At 36.1% G+C, this 17,682-nt stretch overlaps 1 protein-coding gene across 2 annotated transcripts; it reads right to left on the minus strand.

Moving 5' to 3' along the window:
• Positions 1 to 1,586: 1,586 nt before the first annotated feature.
• Positions 1,587 to 15,578, minus strand: LOC134848210 (protein SLC31A2-like). 2 transcript variants are annotated; one of them, XM_063865584.1, is made up of 5 exons: positions 15,355 to 15,578; positions 13,108 to 13,174; positions 7,450 to 7,543; positions 6,749 to 6,847; positions 1,587 to 2,052 (listed from the first exon to the last, which is right to left on the minus strand). In XM_063865584.1, the coding sequence occupies exons 1-5, from the start codon at positions 15,406 to 15,408 to the stop codon at positions 1,851 to 1,853; spliced, it is 516 nt and encodes a 171-aa protein (XP_063721654.1). In that variant the 5' UTR covers positions 15,409 to 15,578; the 3' UTR covers positions 1,587 to 1,850. The 2 variants fall into 2 exon arrangements, with proteins under 2 accessions (XP_063721654.1, XP_063721653.1); XM_063865583.1 differs by having other exon boundaries at positions 6,749 to 6,851; positions 7,451 to 7,543; positions 15,355 to 15,574.
• Between the last annotated feature and the right edge of the window lie 2,104 nt (positions 15,579 to 17,682).

Genomic DNA, 17,682 nt, shown 5'->3' on the forward strand with positions numbered 1-17,682 from the left:
CAAGGTTTCACATAATCAAATGCATTGTAATCAGAGCTCATATCAGGATCGAAAAAACATGTTGTTTGCTCACATATTTTTAGAATTCTCGTATCGTGTTGTTCAAAATAAAGAAGCCATAGTCAGATTGGATTAACCTTTTCAGTGTCTAACTTCATTTAAATCCATCATAACAGAAGTATAAGTGCCGAATTTTCAATTTCTCCCTGTGACTCCTCCTTCAAGTAGCTCTCGCAGTTTCTTCAGTAGTTGAGTCACTTCTATTGCATACCCCATGGTGAAGGTCGGTAGAATGGAGGAATCTTTCTCCTCAAATTTTGCTCTGATGCTCTGAGTTGTTGACACTTCGCAGGAATACTTCTTGACTGTTTATTAGAGTTCTTTGTGTTTGTAAACCACTTGGGTTTTTTGGAAGTCGCTGGATGTGGATGTCAATCATACAAACCGCAGCTCCATTTGAATTTTTGACAAAATTTTTGGTCTATGACAAAATTTTTAATCTATGATTGCTTTGAATTCTCTGAGCTCCTATTTTCCAAAATTTTTATTTATTTTGCGATTTTTTGAGACTTCTACTTTTTGACACTATTTGTTCTATCTGCTGATTTTTCTATAGCAAAAATAGCACCATAAATTTTCTCCAATTTTTGGCGAGAAGTTTTTTTTTAAATCCAATTCTATAATGTGTCCAAACGATGATGAAATTATAGAGGACAGTGTTTTGTTGCGGGGAAAACTCGAAATTGTAAGGAAAATTGAACTTCAATTATCTGAGCTTAATGGAGCACCCACAGATTTTCGATGAAGTAGCATCACGTACACATGTCATTATGTTGATTTTTTGTAGTTTGAGATTAAATGTACATGTAGAGTTTTTGTTCCAGATGAGCTCTGATTTAAATAAAAAGTATACATACCGATAATTTTTTAAACCTAGTCACCGAAAAATTCGGGTACCGCTGTTATTTTGTAGGACCTCCAAAATATATGAGACGACACCCATGTGATGGTACTGAAAGTAGCTGCAAGTGGTTTAAAAACGCATCGAGTCACTTTTGTGCCCAAATTTCGAATTTGATTTTGTAATTTCCAAAATATAAATGCAGAAAACGAAACGCTGATTGCACTTGAGTGATATATACATTTATTGTCACTTTTTTATATAGCTGACTTCCGACAAAGCCAAATTTTGAGCAGAGTTTGTTCATCTTTAATCATTATTGAATTTTTTCATGCTGCAGCTTTTTTCTGTTTTTTGTGATCCTGCCAAAATTCTGCTGCTTATTTGAAATAACTTGGTCATTTTTGGTCATTTTGGTTTATGTGTAAGTCCATTCAAAGCTGTGAAAAAAATACTTCAAAGCTGGCACTGAAATTTGATTAGCTAAATTCTAGTTAATCAGATTCAGGTTGAAAAATTTTCAGTTTGAGAAATGGAAATATTCATTTTGGGTACAGTGAGCAAAAAGACACAACCAATTGATTGTTTTTGTCTACAATGTAGATTCTGGCAATTATTAAAAGTCCCGGCCTAATTAGCTATGAAAAAAAAAGTAAAAATTATATCAATTTTTTTATCAATCGGTTTCCAGTAAAGTCTTTTCATAAAGTTTATATCAGTCCTTCAATAAATGTCTAGTTAACGCCGAATGGTTGGCAGTATCCTTTTTCAATCAACAAATCTGAAAGGAGTTAAAAGCTCATTTTGACTGAAAACTGGCGATTTTACTCGTGCTTAAAGGTGTCAATATTGCCAATCATTTGACAAGAATTAAAATGTTAAATATTTACATCAACAATCGGAATTGAAGTTTAGACAGGCAAAATGATGTCTAAGTGGTGGGAATTTATCAGGGAAGACAGTGCTCTCCATTAAGTTCACGAGGCTTGCTCCACTGGCCGAAGAAGAAGTATCCGGTTGTAAAGCCCATGATTATGGACACGAAGAGCCATACATTGAACGTCATGGCCACAAGCATGATCAGATATCCCATGGCCACTTGAAAGAAGTGCAGAAGGGTTTGCAATAGATGCTTCTTCGTCAACAAGTTGCTGAAAAATAACCATCTCAAAAAATAATCTTAATACAAATGTGCGAAAGTTTATCTATGCCAACTCATGCCTTAGTTCAAACTTAATGCTGTCAAATTAGAGTTGTTCTTCCGAGTTTCGAAGGAAGTGGCGAAAAGTTTTTGTTCTCGGGGTGTTTTTCTCGAGCTAGCAAGTTTTGACCGATTATTTTTCCATGTCATTCGAAAGGTATAGCTGTTTTGGGCTCAAATTTGAATAGATTTTTCACCTTAGATCTTTTTGTTCCGACTTTCGATACAAAAGTAACGGAATATTTGCGCTCGGGGTGGGTTTTTTTTTCTTCAGACAAATTTCAACTTTTTAACTAGCCATTTTTGACGAATCTTTTTATAAATCATTCGAAAATTATTGTTGACTTGAGCCTAAATTTGAAAAGATATTTCACCTGTGATCATTTTTCGTGAAGTTATGGGGGTTTAAAGATTGCCATTTTGGCCAATTTGGGACAATTAACGCGCGATATATTTCCCGCAATTAACGCGTAAGCGAGATTTAATCCGTCTTAGAAAACGTTCCAAATTGGTTCAAGGAAGCTTATATGCCAAAATTGATTTGTTAGGAGGAGCAAAATTTATCACTTAGTAGTTATTATGACGTGTGGGGGTTGATTTTAAAAAAAAAAACTTTCAAATTTTAGAAAAAAATTTTTCATTTTATTTAATTTCGTTTAATTTTTTTGTTATTACTGCTCCATAAAACTTAAAAAGCAGTCGGAACATTCAGGGCTTCGCCCTGATATGAGCAGTCTTGTTGTTCCGACTTTCGATACGAAAGTAACGGAATATTTGTGCTCGGGGTGGGTAATTTTTTCTTCAGACAAATTTCGACTTATTAACTACCAGAACTGATGGAACTTTTTTACATTTTTGACAAAATTTTCACCTGTGATCATTTTCCGTAAAATTACGGGGGTTTAAAGATTGCCATTTTGGCCAATTTTGGACAATTAACGCGCGATATATTTCGCGTTATTAACGCGTAAGCGGAGAGTTAATCCATCTTAGAAATCGTTCCAAATTTGTTAAAAGATGCCTTTTTGCCATAATTGGTTTGTTACAAGGAGCAAAATCTATCCTTTTGTACTTTATATGGCGTGTGGGGGGATGATTTCTATAAAAAATTTCAAATTTTAGAAATTATTTTTTTTTTCCATTTTGTTTTATTTTTTTGAATTTTTTAATGTTATTAGTGCTCCATAAACCTCAAAAGGCAGTCGGAACATTCAGGGCTTTGCCCTGTTACGAGCAGTCTTGTTTTATTATGTTATGGGGGTTTACAGATTGCCAATTTGGCTAGCTTGGGATAATTAACGCGTGATATATTTAGTGCAAATAACGTGTAAGTGGAGATTGAATCGAGGCGTTTTAAAACTTTGCTCTATGCGAAATGCATCATTTTGCACTCTTTGAACATTCATCAAAATTTTTCAAATCGAACACAATTCCATGAAATTTAAAATGCGATTGGAAATTTCAGGGCTGTGCATTGATACGAGCAATCTTGCTTCAATCAGGATTTGAATTGCAAAAAAAACTTGAAAAGTTCTTTGGAATCGAAACAAATTGATAGAAATTTTGAAATTTGATAGAAAATTTGAACTGCAGTAAACCAAATAAAATATGACCCCACAGATATTTTTTCAATTTCCACAAAATGTTTTGTATCGATACCGTAATATTTGACTAAATTGTCCAAAAACTACTATGACATCATTTTGGCATATTTTGTAAAAACTTTTATGCGCAGAAACCACACCATGTCCCGAAAAAACTGAAACCCGCCATTGAAACAAACCATGAGTGGATTTGGAGAGAAGCGCGGGAAGAGGGCGCTGTATCTCTCAAAGATTCGACGTTTTGCCTCCCAATGGCATTTGGTATTGTTTCACGACATCTGTTTTCTAACGGCGCAATCTGTGCCAATTTCTGCAAATTTTGAGGGGCAAGCGCGCCAGTCTCAGCTTTTTTCAAAAAAATTTTGCTGTGCATAAATTAAAAATTTTGCAAAAAGGATCTTTTTAGTGTTTGGGCAGCTCGAAAAATCAATTTGGCCAAACTAATTTTTTTAAACAGAAAGTTTTAGAGTCCCCTTTGAAAAAGTCCAAGATTCACCCCTCAAACAACCCATTAAAAATATTTTAAATTAGGTGCAAATAAATAATGTTTTCATCAGGAAGGCAGATTTTTGAAAAAAAAATGTTGAGGAATTTGGAGCTGAAAATGGAGAGAAAATGGAAAATGGTAAAAAATTTTGAATACTTTGTCTGTCTTTTTTTTGTATGTTGATCAACTTAAGTACATTTTCTGACGCCAAAAAAGCCAATTTATGCTCACAGTTCTGAGCCGCTTCCAAATTTGTGAAATTACCACAACGTAATATTATAGTTATAGTTATAAGCAAAACTGTTTGAATGTCAGGCGAAATTTTAAATGTTCCGACTGCCTTTTAACTTGAGTCGAATAGTTTTTGCCACAAACAACTGATTGAATATACTCTCAATATAAAATAATAAGCGCTTAGATCTGAGTTCTACTTGGAATACAAAACATCAATTAGCTTACTTATTTTTAATTAGAACAATGTTGTGTGCAAAAAAACTACCAGGCATAAATATTTCTAACAGGCGACAATGCATAACAGGCGACAATTTGTAACAGGCGACAGATTTTAACAGCGCATTGAGAAGTTTTAAACGCATGATCCGGTTTGCTCAGCTGCGCTTATATTGGATGTTGATAGTTGCGATAGCGCGATAGTTTGTGTAAATCAGTGCTATCTGCTAAATCTAATGTTACTGAGTGATGCGCGTTATTTCGAAACAGGCGATATTTTGCAGCAGTACACTAATTGGTAAACACTGAATTTTACGCAGTGTTCCTCTCGAGCCAAGTTTAAGTGCAGCTGAGCAAGTATTTGCTACATGCCCATGCATTGTTAGCAAATATTGGTTGTTACAAAATTTTACAATTTGTCTTCTGTTAAGAATCGTCATCTTTCCAATTATTTCAGCCTCATAAAAATCTTCAGCTTGAAATAGAAGAGACAGAGACAGAATTGCATTTTTAAACTATTAGAACTTTGCAAAAAAACTACAACTTTTTCGAAATCAAAAAAAAATTAAATTTTTTGGATTAAAATAATTTTTATTAAAAATTAAGAATTTGTTTGCAACAGTTGGTCAGAATAAAAAAACTCAAGCATAAGTTTTCCTTCTACTGCACGTATATTGAAAAATACTAAATTGCCCACACAGAGGGAGGTACTGCTGGGATATTTTGAGTTATTTCCGCAGCAATTGGTTATAATTGCTTATTGTTTCTATCTTCGAAAATAGTGACAAAATACGTGATGGTTATAGTGAAAAAATACTTGTGACGGTTTTTTTCTTCCTCTATCAAAAATCTCAATTCCATTTGAAAAATCTTGATGTTTCATTTTGAAGCTCTGCAGATTTCTATACAGTAAGAGCAGTTTGAATTTTAGTCGATTCGAAAAAATAAGGTGCGTGATTTGAAGCACATTTTTTCAGTCTTGAACGACCGAACGCATATAGGATATAGCAGCCAAAAATAAGTTGATCGTTCAGAAACCTGAAAAAAAAATCAGCTGGAACTGAATTATTTGGACAGTATAAAGAGAATTCACAGCTTAAAAATTACCCTCAACATTGTCCTTTTTTCAATAAAATAAGCCCACAGAGTTAACATTTTACAACGTTCGTGGACAACATTTTTTTTCAAACTGAATTGAGGTGACCAAAATAATCAGGTAATCTGTTATGAAATGACAAATATATTAATTTGTTTTTTTGAGACTTGTGGTGCATTGTCAGTGGCGGGATGTGAAGTAAATTTGAGTATGAGAAAATTTATCAAAAAAATTGATATCTATTGAAACTTTCTGTTTTGGAAAATTGAAATTATTCAATTGCTGACAAATCCATCAAAAATTTAGTCAATCAAATTCTACCAAAAAAATTGTTTTTTTTTGTTTTTTTATCAATCACATATTACGCCAAAAAGATTTGTTCAATTGCTAACAAAAATTTATCACATTGAGCCGATTATATAGTCCAACAAAGTTTTCAATTTTTCAAAAGTCCAACCTTTTTTTTGATACCAAGGGGAGGGCGATTGTTAAGTAGATCCAAAAGATCTCCTTAAGATGCTCCAAAAAATCTTGCAAAACTAGGGCTAACACGGATTTCACCACTTAATTGAATCATATTCACGTCAGCCGACTAGCAATTGAAAGAAATGTAAATCTAAGAAATACGATATGAAAGCAAATCCTAATAGACATTCCGGCTATCCGAAAATAAAAAAAAATTAGTGTATTCGTTAACAAAAAAAACGGTTGGACGGGAACATTTTTTTTCATCTTTCTGTGAACAAAATTTTTTGGGCTATCTGGGTGTTACCAATTTGTAGCTCAATTATTTTATTTCAAATCCGCTTGAGTTCCTTTTGCTTATATAAGTGCCGAGAGACGGTCGAGGTTAACTACAAAATTTTACTCCTACCGGGGAATCTATCAGGACAGATAGACCTCAAGCCCGAAAGCTTTTTTAGCCAATTAGTATTCAGTATTAGAATGTTTGAACAAAAGTTAAACCGGAATTCGCTCCTTCTATCATAAGAAAAACCCCAAAACTTACCTGAAGTATCCAGATGCAGGCTTTTGTGAGCCCAGAGTGTAATTTTTGCTGCTGGTGCTGTTATTTGGAGTCCCATTGTCATCGAGGCTCTTTTCCGGTCGCCCTGTACAGTGATATTGCTCTTCTTTCAAAGCTTACACTTTTCACAAACTTTTTCTCCCACATTGAGATCTTTTTTTTATTTGACAACTTTTTTAGAGTATCAAATATCTCAACCCACGACAAAATTTTTAATAACCAACACTCGGTATTTGTATTTACAATACTATGGTATCCAGCCAGAAAATATAGTTTCAGTTCACATTTCTTTGGTTCTTTTGTAATTATACAATTGTTCCAGAGGAAATGAACAAAGCTTAACAACTGGGATTGCAGTCAAAAGGTAGACGTGTCCTTCCTGAATCGAGATAAGAAAACAAACGTACAAAATAGATAATTAATTAGTATTGTTGCACACACTTGCTTAAATAATCGGTATTCTGATTGGCTTCCGACGTGCCTACTTTACGACATGTTGTTACGTAATCAAAAAACTGAATGCCTCATTAGATTTAAAATAAAGGGAGGACTTTTCTGCTTCTTCGTATCATTTTAAGAACCTCAAACGATGAAATAAAAGATGAGAAATAAAAGAATTTGACATGTTTGGGGAAAGGGAAACTTAAATGGTTTGAAACAAGGCGTCGCACGGGGGCGTCGTACCCTCGTGATGATGAGTCAGCCTCTCTCTCGCAGCCTTCAGACCCTCGTAGCCAACTGAGACACCGAACCAGAACACACACGACAACAGGAGCTCTAAATTTAGAGAAAAAAAACATACTTATCACGTTTCATTGTGATGGAAAAGGTTTATTGTTTAGTTTCGAAGAAAATAGGGAATAACCATGCTTGTGGTTACTGTTTTTTTTTCAGACCAATTGTGGCGATTAAAAGAGCTTAAGCAAAAATTTTTGTATCCAAACGAAAATATTGAATCCAAAATAATCAACCCATTTGCAAAAAAAAACATTGCGTGCAATCTTTTTGGTTCAGTTCTGGGGGGTCGAGAGAATCGTTTAGGACGGAGCTAGGCAAGAAAGACGTGACTAGCGCGTGTTTTGAAGAATTATTACTTGATGAAAAAAGTGTACGAGCAAGTTAACTTGCGGCGGGTTTTCTCGCACTAAAAATTGTTTTAAATTTTTGTATTCACTCAAAATGAGGCAGGCTCGTTAGTGATATAATTTTGACTCAAACTCTTAAGCTAAAGTATCTTACATCATCTGTTAACGGGCAAAATACTTCAAGTAATTAAAAATTTGCAGTTTAAATTTATTTTTTCTGCATTATGTGTTAAAATTCATTATGTGTTAAAACTATGAGTAAGACCAACTAGGATTAAGGGCTGGGATTAGAGACTGAGATAGAATCTGAGGTTTGAACTGAGGATCAATAAAAGATAGTGATCGTTGAAGAATGAACTAAGCATCACAAAAGTATCAGTTAAATAACTACTACCTAAATAAATGATCGCTAGTTGACCTTGTCTGAGTTTTGACTATTTAATCAGTTTTAACCTCCAAACTGATTGGATTCAATTAACCTGTATGAAATAAGATGGTCTGATCTCAACACCCCTACTTAGGCTCAATGGGCTTTGCCCAATGTCAGGCTGCAACCCATCAAGTTTCGATGATGTTGCTCCACCTTAACCTCACTCGGGGCTTTCGTCAAAAGTCATCTTCCATTATCTCAGTAGGGCAATACTGGAGTTCAACTGTCTCAGGTTTCACTCGTTCTCAAACAGAGTGGTATTTCACATCGACATGCTTCGTTCGCTTCTACATCACAGGATTCTTGCATCTTGATACAGCTCTGGTTTTCCTCTATTATGACCGTTGGTCCGTCACTCACCACGCCCCTCTCATCAAAATTTCAAAAATTAATCGCTGACTTAGAGCTTCATGAACAACGGCTGCCATTGCTTGGTACTGAGCCTCACTGATATATATGGTTGCGATTGGTTGCTTTTGGTGGTCCAACTAATTGCTTCCCCTGCCTTATGCAAATGAAAGCTGTAGCCAGTAGTTGACATTCTATCATCCAGATCTCCAGCCCAGTCAGCATCTGGGTATCCATATTTTACCAGTGTTTTTTTTACTATCAGCGTCAATGGTGCATCACAACTCCAGATATTTGCTCCCCTTCAGACAACGAAGAATCCTTTTTGCAGGAACCCAAAGGACTCTTCCCGATTTCTCCAGGAAACGGAAGAATTGTCTCACAATAGTTAGGATATCCGGACTTGTTCACAGCAGTCCTTGTTCGACTGTTGAGCACTGATTTCCGCTGGTGTGCCCACTGGCTTGCAGTCAGCTGGGCCAAAACGCTACAAGCAGTCGTTGATGTAACGTGATTGATTCACTGTTACCATCCCAGGTAACTGCTTGACTTGCATTCACAAGAACCAGGAGAATGCGCGTCTGTCATCCATCTTGAATTTTTCGGAGAAACGACTCCTCATTTTTTAGCTTCTTCCTGACATCCGCTCCCAATGGTGATGCCATCTACCCAAACCAGCACACAAATCAAGGCATCCATCGTTCCCGTCATCTCAAACAAACAGAAGCCGTTGCAAGAAGGAAACTGCTCATCGTCTGATTCCACTCTCTTACTGCCTGCCGCAGCACATTGAGACTTCGTGGTGGCAAGCACACTTGGCAGTCACCTCTGATGAACCTTTCTTGCTGCTCCCTGGCTACTGTCACTGTTAGAGGAGAGTTGAGGAAGACTGATTTAATATCCATCTGATGAAATTCAAGATCATGTTTGACCTCCAAGGCTAACAGTATCCTTTTTGTTTCGGGTTTACAGGTCTGAGCTAAGGTCTCATTGATAACAATTCATTCCACTTGAATGAACCCTTCCATTACATATTGGGCTTTGAACCGCTCCACTTGTCCCATCGGATATCTCCTCACAGCAAGAACCCATCGTCCAGGAAAAAAAAATCGAGATCGTGGTCTATCAACAAATGTCCATGTTCCTAAGGCTTCTCGCGACTTCGCCTGTGAAACCATGCCTGCCAGCCATTACTACTTTTCAAGTCCAGGCACTGCTTTCGAATAGCCCATTTGCTCCAGGGTTCCACTCGATGAAGCATGGGTATAAGCCAGTCAGTATCGACTTTTACATTGGAGGCTCAATAAATTGTGATTCAATTGCTTCCTCCTAGAGCTGATCCTTTTCAATAGCACCCACTGAATCTATAGCATCACCCTCAATTGGTGCGCTTGTCGCTTAGCTGGTTGTCGGCCTGCTTGGTGGCTCAATATCAATGCATCCCTCGATTGATAGCCCCAGGTTTTGTAATGGCTCAATGTTCAGCTTGAAGTTGTCTGAAAAGATGTTCTCATTGAATGCCACGCTTCTTGCTCGCACCACTTGTCTCCAGATCCAACAGCTAGTAGTTTTTGCTCTCCTCGTCCGAGCCGAGTAATTTGCCATTCTTGCCTGTTGGATACAGCTTCCGTCTCAGACAGTACGCGAAGCAACCAAACACACGCCAAGAGCTTTTTTTTGATAGTTTCCCATAGAGCATCTCCGTGGGTGAAAAGCGCTTTTCACTGCTGGATTTGGGACACAAAAAGCGAACATTCACAGCCGGCGACATTGCTCGCACACAGAAGATCTTCGATATCTTTACTTCGGCCAGCAGACATCGAGACATCTCCGTGATCACTCTTCTGTAGCCATTCTGTTTTGAGAACGGTTAGCTCATGTTTCAACTAGGATTCTCTACAAAAAAATCCTATAAGCATTCGAAGAAAACTGGCCTCCATTGTAAGTTCGTACGCACTTCGATGCTTCTTTCTCAGCCACAAATTCCAGGAATTTTGGCGCAGAATACTTCTCCAGATTCATGACACAGCCAGACGACTAAAGTCAAGCTCAAGGTATAGCACGCCCCATACAGGCTCGGTATTTCAATTGGTCCCTGGATATCACTGAAGATCCGCTGCGTCTTTGCCGATGCTCTGATGTCAGTCTTATTAGGCAATGCTACTTCACGCATCTTGGAAGCTGTACACACTTCGCAGAATTCTAGCATGCTCACATTGGCAAGCGATGAGAGGTCCTGCTGGTTGAGGTGTCTCAGTCATCGGTGCCACAAACTTTTGCCAATGGTGTCCCTTTTTGTCTTCGACACTAGAATCATCGGGTTTGCCAGTAGATAATAAGCACCTGTGGCGAAACTGAAGCTTGACCCTCTGCTTGTCTTACAAAAAATGCTTGTCTTACAATTTCCATTTATGATGAAATGCTTATAATACAATTTCCATTTATGAAAAAATGTTTATCCTACAATTTCCATATATGAGAAAATGTTTATCCTACAATTTCCATATATGAAAAAATGTTTTTTCTACAATTTCTATAAATGAAAAAACGCTTATCCTAGAGTTTTTTTTAAACAATTTTCTGAGTCTATGAAACTGTAAAAAATTGTAGGACAAGCTTTTTTTCATATATGGAAATTGTAGGATAAGCATTTTTGGTCAACCCACGCTAAGATGCAGTTGAAATACTATCTACAACTTAAAAAAGTGCTTAACCGTTCTCAAATCAAGCAATATTTTTTTCGATGTCTTGACCAAAAACAATGTGAGCGACTTTTTTCAAATGCTCGAGCAAAATAACCACTGGAAAATATGTAAGATTTGAGCGGTTAGAGCCGTTTTTTTTAGACAATTACGCTCAAAATCTTGCTTCAAAATGAGCAGTTTGAGCGGTTTTTGAACGGTTTATCTAAAAAAACCGCGCAAGATTTGAGCGGTTTGAGCGGTTTTTTTAGACAATTACGCCCAAAATCTTGCTTCAAAATGAGCGGTTTAAGCGGTTTTTGAACGGTTTATCTAAAAAAAAAACGCTCAAAAACCGCGCAAGATTTGAACGGTTTTGAACGGTTTTGAGCGTAAAAAAAACGCTCAAAAACCGCGCAAGATTTGAGCGGTTTTTGAGCGTTTGTTTTAGATAAACCGCTCAAAACCGTTCAAATCTTGCGCGGTTTTTGAGCGGTTTTTTTAGATAAACCGTTCAAAAACCGCTCAAACCGCTCATTTTGAAGCAAGATTTTGAGCGTAATTGTCTAAAAAAACCGCTCAAACCGCTCAAATCTTGCTTCAAATTAGGTGAAAAATCTCGACTCGGGCTAGCCACCGCTGAGCTCACACTCATCAATTTTACACGCTGATATCTTAACTAGGGAAATTTGACCTATGAATTGGCCTATTGTGATTCCTATCCATCAACAATGCGTTTGTTAGCGCTCTTCTGGTAATAAATCTGAATTTTATGATATATTTTTTTAAAGTTTTGGTCTGCTAAAAAGTCGACTCCAAGTGGAGTGTATTTCAAACCCCCATCAAAATACATTACACCAAAGCCCAAGTCAAACAGTGCTGAACTAACATGATGTTCAATAATGTGTTCAATACTATTCTCATACATCTAGAAAATTTTGAAAGCTATATTAGTTACAAGCTGGCTGAAAACAAAAAGCAATCATCTTTTTAAATTGGCATGATATTGTAAAGCAAATAGAAACTGTGCGAGCGTGGCTTCATAAAGCTTGATAACAAAAATCGGAAAGGGCCTAGTATTGGACAACTTCATTGTCTAGAATGAAGTTGGTTGCAAACAAAAAGTGTTTATTATCACAGAACTGATCGAAATTGGTATTTTTTTGAAGTTTGATTGATAATGAGTGATAATCGTTAATTTTTTTAAGTTAGTCGAATTTTCGATCAATCAGAATGCAGCAAAATTTGAGTTATAAATGGAGCGTTCTAGTGCTAATTTTTTACTGCTTGTGTTAAAAGGTGTGGCAATTTTTTAGTAGATACCAACAGGGTGCGATGAGGTGCGATTGTCAATTTTTTTTTAAATGCATAACTTACTCTGACAATAAAAATCTGATTTGCGGTTGGACAACCAGTGTTTAATAGTACAAAATTTAATACGAGTCTGAAAACAAAATGTCACGCAATTTGCATGCAATTCTTTACTTTCGGGTTGTCTTTTTTGCTGCTCGTCTAATTTCTCAACCCCTCAATCAGACAAAATTCCTATTCTAGATGTTTTTTCACCAAAGTAATACACGACTGCTAAAATCCTTTGTTTTTGGCACTCCTGAACACTTATTCATTTTTGGCACTTGTATTTTAGTTTTATAGAAAGCCCTACAAAACTTCTCAAAAAATATACGGATTTTTTTTGTTTTTGAGCTCAGATGATTGATACTTCCGTCAGTGATACCTAAAAAACGTCTGGATGAAATTGATCTTAAGAAGAACCCAAATTCGAAATTAGAGACTCACGCCACCAGTTTTTGACTTTCCATGACTCCCAAAGAATCAGCACTTCGTCTGTCCCGTAGAATGTCATCTGAAATCAGAATTATAGGACCAAGTTAACGGTGATGTCCCATTTGTACCATAGTTCATTTGTACCAAAATAAAAAATCAGTCCCATTTGTACCAAAATTTTTCAACTCGATTTCTGATTGGTTGAATTGTGAGCGAACGAGTTATTAAAATAATTTACTACTGTTCAAACAGAAGAAAACTAAACAGCTGAATAGAGAACGCCGCAGCCGCTCCAACGTGTTGCGAGCTTGCCAAACAGAGGGTAGGACTCTACACGCAAATTAGAGCCGGTTATCTGTTTCTAAGTTTGCCTGTGATTTATTTTTTTAATAATTCCGTTTTAAAAAAGTTTAGAGGCAAACCTAACAATTAAAGATTTGCTGAAGTTCATCCACCTGAAGTTTTTCAAGTATTTTTCAAGTGGTCGGGGGGGGGGCATAACTTTAAACAAGAACCAAAATATGCTCTTCGTGAGATTTGAAAATTGCCTTATTTACCATTTACGACGCCAAGCGCGGGTACTTCGGGTACTTCGGTTTCAACAGTGCCGAAATAAATTAGTGACGAAACTGAAAATTTGTTCACCAAAAATTTATGATATTTGAAAATAGGAGTTCTGTTTGTAAATAGTTGGCAATTTTGCGTAAATTTGCGTAAATAGTTGGCAATTTGCGTTGTTCGCAATTGTTGTTCCGACTTTAGATACGAAAATAACGGAATATTTGTGCTCGGGTTTTTTTTCTTCATACAAATTTAGACTTTTTAACTAGATATTTTTGAAGGAATTTTTTAAAATCATTCAAAAGGTATTGTTGTCTTGAGCTTAAATTTGAAAAGATATTTTACCTGTGATCATTTTACGTAAAATTACGGGGGTTTAAAGATTGCCATTTTGGCCAATTTGGGACAATTAACGAGCAATATATTTCGCGCTATTAACGCGTAAGCGGAGACTCAATCCGTCTTTGAAAGCGTTTCAAAATGGTCGAAAAAAGCGTATTTGCCATAATTGATTTGATGCAATGTGCGAAATCTATTTTTTTGTACTTTAAATGGCGTGTGGGGGGATGATTTCATTTAAAAAATTCAAATTTTAGAATTTTTTTTTCATTTTCTTTTATTTCATTTAATTTTTGATGTTACTACTGCTCCATAACCCTTAAAAGCCAGTCAGAACATTCAGGGCTTCGCCCTGATACGAGCAGTCTTGTTGTTCCGACTTTCGATACGAAAGTAACGGAATATTTGTGCTCGGGGTGGGTTTTTTTTCTTCAGACAAATTTCGACTTTTTAACTAGCCATTTTTGACGGAATTTTTTAAATCATTCAAAAGGTTTTGTTGTCTTGAGCTTAAATCTGAAAAGATATTTTACCTGTGATCATTTTTCGTAAAGTTATGAGGGTTTAAAGATTGCCATTTTGGCCATTTCGACCAATTTGGGACAATTAACGCGCGATATAATTCGCGCTATTAACGCGTAAGCGGAGATTTAATCCGTCTTATGAATCGTTCCAAATTAGTTGAACGAAGCTTATTTGCCATAATTGATTTGTTACAAGGAACGAAATCTCTCTTTTTGTACTTTATATGGCGTGTGGGGGGATGATTTTCATTAAAAAATTTCAAATTAAAAAAAAAATTTCATTTTTTTTATTTCATTTAATTTTTTTATGTTATTACTGCTGCTCCATAAACCTTAAAAGGCAGTCGGAACATTCAGGGCTTCGCCCTGATACGAGCAGTCTTGTTTTGTTTAGTTCGCATTTGTTTTGCTGAGTTGTATCTTCGTTCAGAAAAATTTATGGCGCCAGGCTTGGCAAACTTTTATTTGCTTTATCAAGCGGCAAAAAATGGCTTTTTTTTCTTTTCAACTTTCCGTCATTTTGAGTTAAACTACTTTAGTGCTTTGAATTGATAACAAACAAACAATCAAACAAAAGATTTCGGCACTGTTCATCACCATTTCATTTTCGGCACTGTTGCACTTCGGCACATTTTACTGCCCTATACTTCCATAGCTTTCGTTAAAACTTAATTAAATTTTTAAATGAGGCCGAAAATTAGCTGGCTGTGCCTTTTAATTTTAGTTGGCCAAACATTTTATTAAATAACTTTCAAGTATTAGAATGATTTTGTTGTCATGCATGCTGGCTTCAAAAAGAACAGTCGTTTTTGTCTGACCTCCATTTTTCACTTACCTGCATCGAGTGCATAGTCATGTGCATGGAGCTACCATCACCAGGCATTTCCATTTCAACTGAGCAGTCCCTTCAAGGTGTTAAACTGGCCAAGAATACAAACCAATAACTTTATATTTCAGTTTTTAATAGACAAAAATGGACTAACTTCAAACAGAACAATTAGAAAAATGGTCACGTACTTATCATGAACAAAATTTTCTTCACTTGCAATGTATACTGGAGATTATAAATAAACATCAAAGCCATTACTCTGATTTGTTAGAATGTATACACACCTCTGTACAGAACGTTCAACAGATAGTTTTCGATTCATGGTTTCTACTTGTGTTTTTATCAAACATAAATAATAAAACTTGCAAATAAACTATGGCCATAAACTTTTGAGACCCCTGAGCTAATATTGATTACTTTTGCACACAAATTTAGTTAATAGACCAGAAAAAAGCGTGAAAAAAAGTTGACTAAAAGTTACAGAAAAAAAGGAGTGGATGTAATTTGACGAATAACGGATTTCCTGGAAGGCGGATCTCTCCAGGGAGAGGGAAGATGGTTGGGGGGATGGGTGGGAGAATTTATGGTAGATATTTTCCTATGTTTTCTCAAAAAACTTCTTAAAAACATTGTTGAAATTAATTTTTTACTTTCGCAAAAATTTTGATTTGCAAAAATTCTGAGAATAACTGTAAGTACAAACTCAACGTTCTATCGATTATTTTTCGAATTTACAGAAAAAAAAATTGATAAATATTTGCGTTTGGTGCATTTTTTTGTTTGATTTCGGTATTTTAATTTTTATAACCTCGCAAGAAAACCAGTATATACCAGATCTATTGAGACTACTATCAGCCCATTCTGAATGATTCCAGAGTCTCTTCCGTAATTTCCTCCGGAATTTGATATCTTGGAATTTTCCGAGAGCTTGTGCTAATTCTTTAACTCGGTTAGGCAAAGATGATGTAGATATTTTATTTCATTCTTTTCAATTCCCTCTAAATGATGTGTTGGATCTACTTAACAATCTCCACCCCTTTCAAGAAAGGGGGGGGGGGGAGATTGTTAAGTAGGTCAAAATGGTCGATTTTTCAACCAATCAGAATGCAGCAAAATTATAATTCTCAATAGAAAGCTCAGTGCTAATTTACTGTATTTATTTATAGGGGTGGACATTCTTAAGTAGGTACCATAGGGGGGGGGGGGAGATTGTTAAGTAGATCCGATGTGTTCAATGTGAATTTAGATTTTCTTGTCATAAAAGTACGTTTTGGCTTACGTTTCAAAATTTCTACAACCTTTGAAGATTGTTATGTCATATCATTAAGAGCAATTGCAAAATCTTCCTATTTTGATATCGCAGAAATGAACTCAAGGATCAGAAGTAAAACGCGGGCAACCTCATGCTGCATGATTGGCAAATTTGGATTAATGTGCGGAAACAACTATGTCACCAACATGTTGGTTGATTGTATGCTGAAAATTGCATAAAAATTTCTTGACCGATATCCACTTCATAACGGTTTCCAATATGTCCCAATTCCCTCTTCTTCAACGGCAAAAAACACGCTTTCGAAGAAAGTTGTAACCTTTTAAAAGTGTTGGAATCACACAAATCTCAATTTTTTTTTTGAAAAAAATTGCGTATTTAATAAAATTGGCCAAATCAAGTTTTTTCCTAATGATTATATTTTTTAGAACAACCTGATCAATTAAACAAAAATGATCTTTTTAAATTAAGTCACTGCTTAATTGTAATTAGTTTTATGATGCATTTTGACTGCAAAGTTTTGTCATATACAGTTTTATGTTATTGAGTTAAATTCTTGGCGTTGACAGTCATTCTTGGTGCTGAAAACGACGCCGGGAGAGGGAAAACCCATTGGGGATAACGGCCTTTTGATGGAGCAAATGCGTTGAACCACCGATTTTTGGTATCATTAGATCAACCGGCTCATATTGGGTGTTATTACAAAACACGGGTTCAATCTGACGTCTCTTTATTTCGATGAAGGACTCACGACAGCGCAAATTATGGCGCTTTCAGCGGACGTCATGGAGAAAACTCGAGTGCAGACGGAGCAGACACTCATTTCTAACCTCTACTTGTGCCTCGGTGAACGCGGAAAAAATGAGTTGCACAACCAAAAACCCAGTCTAAACTTAGCAACGACACGCTACCACAGAATTTCGAACAAATTTGAAGAAATCATCAAGATGGAAAGAAGCGAAACTTTCAAAACTTACCAGCTTCTTGTGCGGAAACATTGTGACAGTGAAACCTTGGAGCAATTTCATTCGGTTCTGAACGAAGTAGTGGCACGGTTTTATCTA

The sequence above is a fragment of the Symsagittifera roscoffensis genome, chromosome 6 (genome assembly GCF_963678635.1).
Source record: "Symsagittifera roscoffensis chromosome 6, txSymRosc1.1, whole genome shotgun sequence".
In the NCBI taxonomy this organism is placed as follows: domain Eukaryota; kingdom Metazoa; phylum Xenacoelomorpha; order Acoela; family Convolutidae; genus Symsagittifera; species Symsagittifera roscoffensis.

What these genes read in the sequence shown, in the direction of transcription:
- LOC134848210 (XM_063865583.1), bottom strand. Translation starts at nt 15,408, where the DNA reads ATGGAAATGCCTGGTGATGGTAGCTCCATGCACATGACTATGCACTCG. An exon ending in TGACTATGCACTCGATGCAG is followed by an intron (nt 13,175 to 15,354) that starts GTAAGTGAAAAA and finishes TTCTGATTTCAG; the next exon opens with ATGACATTCTACGGGACAGA. An exon ending in GCTGACTCATCATCACGAGG is followed by an intron (nt 6,852 to 7,450) that starts GTACGACGCCCC and finishes ATCACTGTACAG; the next exon opens with GGCGACCGGAAAAGAGCCTC.